Source organism: Pristiophorus japonicus, chromosome 31, assembly GCF_044704955.1.
Source record: "Pristiophorus japonicus isolate sPriJap1 chromosome 31, sPriJap1.hap1, whole genome shotgun sequence".
Classification (NCBI taxonomy): Eukaryota; Metazoa; Chordata; class Chondrichthyes; family Pristiophoridae; genus Pristiophorus; species Pristiophorus japonicus.
The window spans coordinates 12585460-12597363 of NC_092007.1; the positions used below are offsets into that span (position 1 = coordinate 12585460).

General features: G+C 49.5%; 1 protein-coding gene across 1 annotated transcript in view; it reads left to right on the plus strand.

The window, feature by feature from the left end:
* LOC139240446 (lens fiber membrane intrinsic protein-like) overlaps nucleotides 1-10477 on the plus strand; it is a 28279-nt gene extending 17802 nt beyond the window's left edge. Inside the window, exons 2-4 of the mRNA XM_070868974.1 lie at nucleotides 2519-2668; nucleotides 3698-3832; nucleotides 10416-10477. Coding sequence (XP_070725075.1) covers nucleotides 2519-2668; nucleotides 3698-3832; nucleotides 10416-10477 — 347 coding nt within the window. The remainder of the gene's footprint in view (nucleotides 1-2518; nucleotides 2669-3697; nucleotides 3833-10415) is intronic.
* The last annotated feature ends 1427 nt before the right edge of the window (nucleotides 10478-11904 follow it).

Genomic DNA, 11904 nt, shown 5'->3' on the forward strand with positions numbered 1-11904 from the left:
GTTCAAGAGTGTGCGAGAATGTGTGAGAGTGTGAGGGTGTGAGTGTGAGTGTGAGAGAGTGTGACAGAGTGTGAGTGAGAGTGTGTGAGAGAGTTTATGAGAAAGTGTGTGAGAGAGTGTGAGAGAGAGTGAAAGTGTGTGTGCGAGTGAGTGTGTGTGAGATTGTGTGTGTGAGAGCGTGTGTGAGTGAAAAAGTGTATGTGAGTGCGTGAGAGTGTGTGTGAGAGATTGTGAGAGCGTGTGAGAGAGTGTGAGCGTGTAAGAGATTGTGTGTGAGAGAGTGTGTGTGAGAGAGTGTGTGTGAGAGAGTGTGTGTGAGAGAGTGTGTGTGAGAGAGTGTGTGAGAGATTGTGTACGGGAGATTGTGCCAGAGTGTGTGTGAGAGTGTGTGTGTGTGAGAGAGTGTGTGAGAAAGTGTGAGGGATTGTGCGAGAGACTGTGTGTGAGAGTGTGTGTTAGATTGTGCGTGAGTGTGTGAGAGAGTGTGTGTTAGATTGTGCGTGAGTGTGTGTGAGAGTGTGTGAGAGAGAGTGTGAGAGAGTGTGCGAGAGACTGTGTGTGAGAATGTGTGTTAGATTGTGTGTGAGTGTGTGTGTGAGTGTGTGTGAGAGTGTGTGTGAGAGTGTGTGATAGAGTATGCGAGCGACTGTGTGTGAGAGTGTGTGAGTTTGAGAAACAGTGTGTGAGAGTGTGTGTGAGATTGTGTGTGTATATGTGAGAGAGTGTGTGTGAGTGTATGTGAGAGTGTGTGCGAGTGTGTGAGAGAGCTTTTGTGAGAGTAGGTGTGAGATTGTGTGTGAGAGTGTGTGTGAGATAGTGTATGAGAGTGTGTGAGAGAGTCTGTGTGAGTGTATGTGAGAGAGTGTGTGTGAGTGTCTGAGAGAGAGTGTGTGTGAGTGTATGTGAGAGAGTTTGTGTGAGTGTGTGTGAGAGTATGTGTGAGAGTGTGTGAGAGAGAGTGTGAGAGTGTGTGAGAGAGTGTGTGTGAGTGTGTGTGAGAGATAGTGTGTGAGAGTGTGTGTGTATGTGAGAGATTGTGTCTGAGTGTATGTGAGAGAGTGTGTGTGAGAGTGTATGTGAGTGTATGTGAGAGAGTGTGTGTGAGTGTGTGTGAGAGTATGTGTGAGAGTGTGTGAGAAAGAATATGAGAGTGTGTGAGAGAGTCTATATGAGAGAGAGTGTGTGAGAGAGTGTGAGAATGTGTAAGAGAGTGTGTGTGAGAGAGAGCGTGAAAGTGTGTGAGAGATTGTGTATGAGTGTTGGGATGGGGATGGGAATGGGTGTTGGGTGCCTGTCTGTCGTAATTTCCTTTGTGCACACAGTGTTGTGTTGTTTGTGAGTCTGAATGTGTGTTGAGCTGTTGTCTATATCTGTTTGTGTCACCAACATTGCTCGGGTCCCATTGATTAACTCTCGGCCTTTGTCAGCGTGACTTCGGCTGATAAACTATAATCCCCAGCTCTAGCCCGGTACTGATATCCTTCACAGAAAGAGTGTTCCAAAACCCTATCCACAATTATAAAGGGTCATTAGCCATGTCCCGTCAAACGCTTGCAGGGCAGGTACAGCACGGGGTTAGATACAGAGTAAAGCTCCCTCTACACTGTCTCATCAAACACTCCCAGGGCAGGTACAGCACATGGTTAGATACAGAGTAAAGCTCCATCTACACTGTCCCATCAAACACACCCAGGGCAGGTACAGCACGGGGTTAGATACAGAGTAAAGCTCCCTCTACACTGTCCCATCAAATACTCCCAGGGCAGGTACAGGGGGTTAGATACAGAGTAAAGCTCCCTCTACACTGTCCCATCAAACACACCCAGGGCAGGTACAGCACGGGGTTAGATACAGAGTAAAGCTCCCTCTACACTGTCCCATCAAATACTCCCAGGGCAGGTACAACACGGGCAGATTGAGACACCAATCTGTTATTTTTTGATATTTTGGTCTGTGCCCTGTCTAATCTCTCTTTCCTTTCCCTCCTCTACTCCTCTCTCTTTCACATTCGTTTCATCGCTCCTCTCTCCCTCTCTATTTCTTATTCAACTCTCACTTTCGCTTACTCACTGTCTCACTTACTCTCACAAATACATCGCCTCTCTCTCCCATGCTCTCTCGCTTTCTCACTGTCTCTGTCTCTTTCCCTCCCTCTCTCTCTGTCTCTGCCTCTCTCACTGTCCATCTGTCTCTCTCTCCCTTTGTCTCTCTCTCTCTCTGTCTCTCCCTCTATCTCACTCCCTCCGACTCTCACTCACTCTCTCTCTGTCTCGCTCTCCTTCTCCCTCCCTCTCTCTGTTTCTCTCGCTCCCTCCCTCTCTCTCTCACTCTCTGTCTCTCTTTTTCTCTCTGTCTCTCCCTCTCCCTCCCTCCATGGCTCCCTCTCTCTCTCTTCCTCTCTCTTTCTCTCTCTCTCTCCCTCCGTCTCCCTCTCTCTCTTTCCATATCTCTCTGTATCTCTCTCTCACTCACTCCCTCTCTCTCTCTCTCTCTCTTTCCACCTCTCTCTCTCTTGCAGCTTACTGGAACGCTACCAGAGCCTTTATGATCCTGTCGGCGATGTCCTGTTTTGCGGGGCTGATCGCGGGAGTGCTCGCTTTTGCTCACTCCTCCTTCTTCGAGAAGTTTAACCGCACCTTCGCTGCAGGAATCCTCTTCTTCATCTCCAGTGAGTAGTGGTACTGGCGGGTCTTCACTGGCTGTAGTGAGAGAGAAAGAGAGACAGGGAGAGAGAGACACCCACAGAGGCAGAGAGAGAGAGAGAGAGAGCGGGAGAGAGAGCGCAACATAGAGAGAGAGAGAGAGAGACAGAGCAAGACAGAGAGAGAGAGCGAGAGAGAGCCAGAGAGAAAGAGAGAGACAGAGAGAGCGAGACTGACCGAGGCAGACAGAGACAGATATAGAGACAGAAAGAAACACAGAGAGAGTAAAAGATAGACAGAGAGAGAGAGACAGAGAGCGAGAGAGACACAGCTAGAGAGTGCGAGAGAGAGAGGCAGAGTGCGAGAGAGAGAGACAGAGAGAGGGAGAGAGGGAGACAGGGAGTGACGAAAGCGAGAGAGACATAGGGAGAGAGAGAGTGGGAGAGAGAGTGCGAAAAAGAGAGAGGCAGGGAGACAAGATAGACAGAGACAGAGAGAGAGAGAGCGATACAGAGAGAAATCGAGAGAGACAGGGAGAGAGAGAGTGCAAGAGAGACAGAATAAGAGAGACAGAGAGAGACACAGACAGAGAGAGAGACAGACAGAGACAGAGGCAGACAAACATAGAGGCAGAGAGCGACAGAGCGAGACATGGAGAAATGGAGACAGAGAGACAGAGAAAGACTGAGAGAGACAGAGACAGAGACAGAGACGGAGCAGGAAAGAGTCAGAGAGAGAGAAACTGGGAGAGAGAGAGAGCGAGAGTGAGAGACAGAGCGAGAGACAGAGACACAGAGAGAGAGACAGAGACACAGAGGCAGAGATGGAGATGGAGCACAAGAGAGAGACAGCGAGAGAGAGAGACAGCGAGAGAGAGAGAGGGACAGCCCAGAGCAGCAGTGATTGAGTGTGTGGGTTGGTGGGCCGGTGTGTGTGAGCAAGGTGCACGGACTGGCACTGCGGTAACTTGGGGAGGGTGGAGGGTGTGTGGGAGAAGGGATGCTGCGGGAAGTGTACGGGTTGTAACGCTGTGCTTTTCTCTCCATCCCGCCCAGCGTTCCTGGTGCTGTTGGCCATGGCTGTGTACACCGGGGTCACTGTCAACTTCCTGGGCAAGCGCTTTGGCGACTGGCGCTTCTCCTGGTCCTACATCCTGGGCTGGGTGGCCATGCTGCTCACCTTCTTCGCAGGTAAGGCGCGGGGCTATGCCAGCGAGGCGGGGAAGATCCCACAGATCGCAGCCCCATCAAATGTGAGCTTCTCCACTTTGATCTGGAGGATTAAGAACATAAGAACATAAGAATTTGGAACTGGAGTAGGCTATTCGGCCCCTCGAGCCTGCTTCGCCATTTAATACGATCATGGCTGATCCGATCATGGATTCAGGTCCACTTCCCCGCCCGCTCCCCATAACTCCTTATCCCCTTATCGGTTAAGAAACTGTCTATCTCTGTGTTAAATATATTCAATGACCCAGTCTCCACAGCTCTCTGAGGCAGAGAGTTCCACAGATTTACAACCCTCAGAGAGAAGAAATTCCTCCTCATCTCAGTTTTAAATGGGCGGCCCCTTATTCTAAGACCATGCCCCCTAGTTCTAGTCTCCCCCATCAGTGGAAACATCCTCTCTGCATCCACCTTGTCGAGCCCCCTCATAATCTGATACATTTCGATAAGATCACCTCTCATTCTTCTGAATTCCAATGAGTAGAGGCCAAACCTCCTCAACCTTTCCTCATAAGTCAACCCCCTCATCTCCGGAATCAACCAAGTGAACCTTCTCTGAACTGCCTCCAAAGCAAGTATATCCTTTCGTAAATATGGAAACCAAAACTGCACGCAGTACTCCAGGTGTGGCCTCACCAATACCCTGTATAACTCTAGCAAGACTTTCCTGCTTTTATACTCCATCCCCTTCACAATAAAGGCCAAGATACCATTGGCCTTCCTGATCATTTGCTGTACCTGCATACTAACCTTTTGTGTTTCATGCACAAGTACCCCCAGGTCCCGCTGTACTGCGGCACTTTGCAATCTTTCTCCGTTTAAATAATAACTTGCCCTTTGATTTTTTTTCTGCCAAAGTGCATGACCTCACACTTTCCAACTTTATATTCCTCCTGCCAAAGGATTGATTAAAATCTTATTTAAATGGAGAGGGATCACAAAATGCTGTGGTACAGAGGGACCAGGGGGGTCTTGTGCATGAAACACAAACAAAAATTAGCCTGAAGGTAGAGCAAGTGATCAAGAAGGCAAATAATATGTTGGCCTTAGGAACCACTCCTACAGACAGAGGTTGGTAGAAGCTTGGAACTCTCTTCCGCAAACGGCACTTGACGCTGAGTGGCATGGGTGCGGGGGGAATGCGGGGGAGTGGGGGGAGGAGGTGGGGTGGGCGATTGTTAATGTTGAATCAGAGATTGATCGCTTTCTGCTAACCAAATTTATTAATAGTATATGGGCCAAATGCAGGTCGGTGCAGTTAGGTCACAGATCAGCGGTGATCTCATTGACTGAATGATGGGAGAGGCTCGAGGGGCTGAATGGGCCTCCTCCTGTTCCTGTGTCACAGGCTCGAGGGGCTGAATGGGCCTCCTCCTGTTCCTATGTAACAGGCTCGAGGGGCTGAATGGGCCTAACTCCTGTTCCTGTGTAACAGGCTCGAGGGGCTGAATGGGATTAACTCCTGTTCCTGTGTAACAGGCTCGAGGGGCTCAATGGACCTCCTCCTGTTCCTGTGCAACAGGCTCGAGGGGCTGAATGGGCCTCCTCCTGTTCCTGTGCAACAGGCTCGAGGGGCTGAATGGGTCTAACTCCTGTTCCTGTGGAACAGGCTCGAGGGGATAATGGGGCTCCTCCTGTTCCTGTTTAACAGGCTCGAGGGGCTGAATGGGCCTAACTCCTGTTCCTGTGTAACAGGCTTGAGGGACTGAATGGGCCTCCTTCTGTTCCTGTGTCACAGGCTCGAGGGGCTGAATGGGCCTCCTCCTGTTCCTGTGTAACAGGCTCGAGGGGCTGAATGGGCCTAGCTCCTGTTCCTGTGTAACAGGCTCGAGGGGCTGAATGGGCCTCCTCCAGTTCCTGTGTAACAGGCTCGAGGGGCTGAATGGGCCTAACTCCTGTTCCTGTGGAACAGGCTCGAGGGGCTTAATGGGGCTCCTCCTGTTCCTGTTTAACAGGCTCGAGGGGCTGAATGGGCCTAACTCCTGTTCCTGTGTAACATGCTTGAGGGACTGAATGGGCCTCCTTCTGTTCCTGTGTAACATGCTCGAGGGGCTGAATGGGCCTCCTACTGTTCCCGTGTAACAGGCTCGAGGGGCTGAATGGGCCTCCTCCTGTTCCTGTGTAACAGGCTCGACGGGCTGAATGGGCCTCCTCCTGTTCCTGAGTAACAGGCCCGAGGGGCTGAATGGTCCTCCTCATGTTCCTGTGTAACAGGCTCTAGGGGCTGAATGGGCTTCCTCCTGTCCCTGTGCAACAGGCTCGAGGGAGTGAATGGGCCTCCTCCTGTTCCTGTGTTGCTATTCGCCTCAACCCCTCCCTGTGGGAGTGAGTTCCACATTCGCAGCACTCTCGAGGTAAAAATGTTTCTCCTGAATTCCCCATTATGGGCTGGCTATCGCAAATGACTCCTCTACATTACAACAGTGACATCACTCCTAAAGTACTGCATTGGTGGTCGTGAAGGGTGCTATACAAATGCAAGTCTTCCTTTCTGTATCAAAATGTCCCAAGGAGCCACACAGGTGCAAGTATCAAACAACAATTTGACCCCGAGCCACATTAGAAGATATTAGGGACAGGCGACCAAAAGCTGGGTCCATGAGGTTGGTTTTTCAGGAGCATCTTAAAGGAGGAGAGAGAGTTGCGGAGAGGTTTAGGGAGGGAGGTCCAGAGCTTGGGGCCCAGGCAGCTGATGGCACGGCCACCGATGGTGGAGCGATGGAAATCGGGGGATTGGAAAAAAGCCAGAATTGGAGGAATGCAGAGATTTGGGAGTGTTGTAGGGTTTGGATGAGGTTACAGAGATAGGGAGGTATGTAGGGGATAGAGGGGGTTACAGAGATAGGGAGGGGTGTAGCGGCTGGAGGAGGTTACAGAGATAGGGAGGGGTGTAGCGGCTGGAGGAGGTTACAGAGATAGGGAGGGGTGTAGAGGCTGGAGGAGGTGACAGAGATAGGGAGGGGTGTAGGGGCTAGAGTAGGTTACAGAGATAGGGAGGTGTGTCGGGGCTAGCGGAGGTTACAGAGATGGGGAAGGGTGTAGGGCTGGAGGAGGTTACAGAGATCGGTAGGGGTGTAGGGGCTGGAGAAGGTTACAGAGATAGGGAGGGGTGTAGGGGCTGGAGTTGGTTACAGAGATAGGGAGGGGTGCAGAATTGGAGTTGGTTACAGAGATAGGGAGGGGTTTAGGGGCTGGAGTAGGTTACAGAGATAGGGAGGGGTGTAGGGGCTAGAGGAGGTTACAGAGATAGAGAGGGTTTTCAGCTGGAGGAGGTTACTGAGATAGGGAGGAATTAGGGGCTGGGGGACGTTACAGAGATAGGGAGGGGTGTAGGGGCTCGAGGAGGTTACAGAGATAAGGAGGGTTGTAGGGGCTGGAGTAGGTTACAGAGCGAGGGAGGGGTGTAGGGGCTGGAGGAGGTTACAGAGATAGGGAGGGGTGTCGGGGCTGGAGGAGGTTACAGGTATCAAGAGAGGTGTAGCGGCTGGAGGAGGTTACAGAGATAGGGACGGTCTCGGTCTGGGGGAGTTGTTTACAGAGATAGGGAGTGGTGTAGAGGCTGGAGGAGGTGACAGAGATAGGGAGGGGTGGAGGGGCTCGAGGAGGTTACAGAGCGAGGGAGGGGTGTAGGGGCTGGAGTAGGTTACAGAGATAGGGAGGGGTGTAGGGGCTGGAGTAGGTTACAGCGATAGGGAGGTGTGTCGGGGCTGGCGGAGGCTATGGAGATGGGGAAGGGTGTGGGGATGGAGGAGGTTACAGAGATAGGGAGGGGTGCAGGGGCTGGAGGAGGTTACAGAGATAGGGAAGGGTGTAGGGATGGAGGAGGTTACAGAGATTGGGAGGGGTGTCGGGGCTGGAGTTGGTTACATAGATAGGGAGGGGTGCAGAATTGGAGTTGGTTACAGAGGTAGGGAGGGGTGTAGGGGCTGGAGTAGGTTACATAGATAGCGAGGGGCAGGAATGGATTTGTCAACGAAGATGAGCATTTTGAAATGAAGGTTTTCCGGATCGGGAGCCCATGTAGGTCCGCCAGCACAGGTGGCAATCGGTGAAACATCGAAACATAGAAACATAGAAAATAGATGCAGGAGTAGGCCATTCGGCCCTTCGAGCCTGCACCGCTATTCAATATGATCATGACTGATCATTCCTTCAGTACCCCTTTCCTGCTTTCTCTCCATACCCCTTGATCCCTTTAGCCGTAAAGGTCACATCTAACTCCCTTTTCAATATATTTAATGAACTGGCCTCAACAACTTTCTGTGGTAGAGAATTCCACAGGTTCACAATTCTCTGGGTGAAGAGGTTTCTCCTCATCTCGGTCCTAAATGGCTTACCCCTTATCTTTAGACTGTGTTCCCTGGCTCTGGACTTCCCCAACATCGGGAACATTCTTCCTGCATCTAACCTGTCCAATCCCATCAGAATTTTACATGTTTCTCTAAGATCCCATCTCATTCTTCTAAATTCCAGTAAATATAATCCTAGACGATCCAGTCTTTCTTCATATGTCAGTCCCGCCATCCTGGGAATCAGTCTGGTGAACCTTCGCTGCACTCCCTCAATAGCAAGAATGTCCTTCCTCAGGTTAGGAGACCAAAACTGAACACAATATTCCAGGTGTGGCCTCACCAAGGCCCAGTACAACTGCAGTAAGACCTCCCTGCTCCTATACGCAAATCCCCTCGCTATGAAGGCGAACATACCATTCGCTTTCTTTACTGCATGCTGTATCTGCATGCCTACCATCAGTGCCTGATGTACCATGACACCCAGGTCTCATTGCACCTCCCTCTTCAGATAATAATCTGCGTTCTTGTTTTTGCCACCAAAGTGGATAACTTCACAATTATCCACATTATACTTCATCTGTCATGCATTTGCCCATTCACCTAACCTATCCAAGTCCCCCTGCAGCCTCCTAGCATCCTCCTCGCAGCTCGTACTGCCACCCAGCTTAGTGTCATCTGCAAACTTGGAGATATTTGTCTAAATCATTGATATATATTGTAAATAGCTGGGGTCCCAGCACTGAACCTTGTGGTACCCCACTCGTCATTGCTTGCCATTCTGAAAAGTACCCGTTTATTCCTATTCCCTGCTTCCTGTCTGCCAACCAGTTCTCTATCTACGTCAGTACATTACCCCCAATACCATGTGCCTTAATTTTGTACACTAATCTCTTGTGTGGGACCTAGTCAAAAGCCTTTTGAAAGTCCAAATACACCACATCCACTGATTCTCCCTTCTCCACTCTACTAGTTACATCCTCAAAATATTCAAGAAAATTTGTCAAGCATGATTTCCCTTTCATAAATTCATGCTGACTTGGACCGATCCTGTCACTGCTTTCCAAATGCACTGCTATTACATCATTAATAATTGCTTTCAGCATTTTCCCCACCACCGATGTCAGGATAACCGGGCTATAATTCCCTGTTTTCTCTCTCCCTCCTTTTTTAAAAAGTGGGGTTATATTAGCTCCCCTCCGATCCATAGGAACTGAACCAGTGTCCATGGAATGTTGGAAAATGATCACCAATGCATCTACTATTTCTAGGGCCACTTCCTTAAGTCAGGCCCTGGGGATTTATTGGCCTTCAGTCCCTTCAATTTCCCTAACACCATTTCCTGACTAATAAGGATATCCATCAGTTCCCCCTTCTCGTTACTTTTCGGGAGGTTAGTCGTGTGTTCCTTAGTGAAGACAGAACCAAAATATTTGTTCAAATGGCCTGCTCGTTCCTTGTTCCCCATTATGAATTCACCTGATTCTGACTGCAATGGACCTACATTAGAGTTCACTAATCTTTTTCTCTTCACACTATATAAGATTTTGCAGTCAGTTTTTATGTTCCCTGCAAGCTTACTTCATACTCTATTTGACCCCTCCTAATTAAACCTTTCGTCCTCCTCTGCTGAATTCTAAATTTCTCCCAGTCCTCAGGTTTGCTGCTTTATCTGGCCAATTTATATATCTCTTCCTTGAATTTAACAGTTTTCCTAATTTCCCTTGCTAGTCACAGTTGAGCCACCTTCACTTTGTTATTCTGACGCCACACAGGGATGTACAATTGTTGTCGTTCATCCACGTGATCTTTAAATGTCTACCATTGCCTAACCACCGTCAACCCTTTAAGTATCATTCTCCAGTCTATCCCCGCCAATTCACGTCTCATACCGTCGAAGTTTCCTTTCTTTAAGTTCAGGACCATAGCCTCAAAATTAACTGTGTCACGCTCCATCTTAATGAAGAATTCTACCATGTTGTGGTCACTCTTCCCCAAGGGGCCTCGCACGACCAGATTGCTAATTAATCCTCTCTCGTTACTCAAGAACCAGTCTAGTTTTGGCCTGCATGGGTGAGCAGGACACGGTGTGAATTAGGACACGGGGGCAGCGGGGTTGTGGACGAGCTGATGGTTACGGAGGGGTGAAGGTGGGAGACCGGCCAGGAGAGCGTTGGGAATAGTCAGAGTCTGGAGGTCACAAAGGCAGGGATGATTATCAGCAGCCCATCGATGCCAGACTGATCTCTCTTTTCCAGGAATATTCTACATGTGCGCGTACCGGATGAATGAGTGCAGGAGAATGTCGGGACCACGCTAGAGGGGAATTATCGGGCTGGGACAGACCGGATTCTCCGGGAGCACGGCCGGGAACTGACAGAGCATTATCGGATTCTGACAATCGGCGTTGGACCCTTCTGATGAAAAAGCTTTCTCCCCCCGGTGTATATGACGTTGGAGGTTAAACCTCCGGGTAGACAGAATGACTGGAGTGGGAATGGAAACTTTCTGCAAACTTTGTACTCCCAACAAATGATTAAACATCTCTCAAACCTCACACACATGGTGATATGGATCATTATCAGCATGCAGCAGGCTTATCATACAAAGGCTGGCCCCATCCCTCTCGCTCCCTCCCTCCATGTCTCAATCTCTGCCTCTATTTTCTCTCCTCATCTCTCTCTTTGCGTTACTATCTACCTCTCTCTCTCTCTCTGTCTCTCCGTCTGTCTGTCTGTCTCTCTCTCTGTTTCTCTCTCTTTCCCTCTCTCTCTATTGTGCTCCCTCTCTCTCTCTCCCTCTCTCTATCTCTCTCTATCTCTGACTATTTCTGTCTCTGTCTCCCTCAATCTCTCTGTCTGTCGCTCTTCCTTTCTGTGTGCCTCTCACTCTGTCTCTCTCTTTCGCACTCTCTGTCTCGGTCTCTCTCTTTCTGACTGTTTCTCTGTCTCTCTGTCAACCTCTCTCTCTCTCTCTCTCGCTCGAGGCAAACTAATGGGAGTACATGTGGAAAATCCCCTGGACCTGATGGTCTGCATCTTAGGCTCTTAAAAAAGTGGCTGCAGAGATAGTGGATACATTTTTTTGTAATCTACCAAAATTGCCTGCATTCTGGAGAGGTCCCAGCGGACTGGAAACCCGCAAATGTAACGGCACTATTTCAGAAAGGAGGCAGACAAAAAGCAGGAAACTACAGACCAGTTGGCCAAACATCTGTCATTTGGAAAATGCTGGAGTCCATTATTAAGGAAGCAGTAGCAGGCCATTTAGAAAATGATAATACAGTCAAGCAGAGTCAGCGTGGTTTTATGAAAGGGAAATCATGTTTGACAAATTTTCTGGAGTTCTTTGAGGATGTAACGAGCAGGGTGGATAAGGGGGAACCGGTGGATGTGGTGTATTTGGATTTCCGGAAGGTAATTCGATAAGGTGCCACATAAAAGGCTATTGCACAAGATAAAAGTTCAAGGGGTTGGGGGTAATATATTCACATGGAGAGGGGATTGGCTAACTAACAGAAAACAGAGAGTCGGGAAAAATGGGTCACTTTCAGGTCGGCAAACAGTAACAAGTGGGTTGCCCCAGGGATCGGTGCTGGGACCTCAACTATTTACATTGTATAATAATGACAAGGATGAAGGGGCTGAGTGTGTTGTATCCAAGTTTGCTGATGATACAAAGATGGGTGGGAACGCATGTTATCAGGAGGACGCAAAGAACATTCAAAGAGATATAGATAGGCTAAGT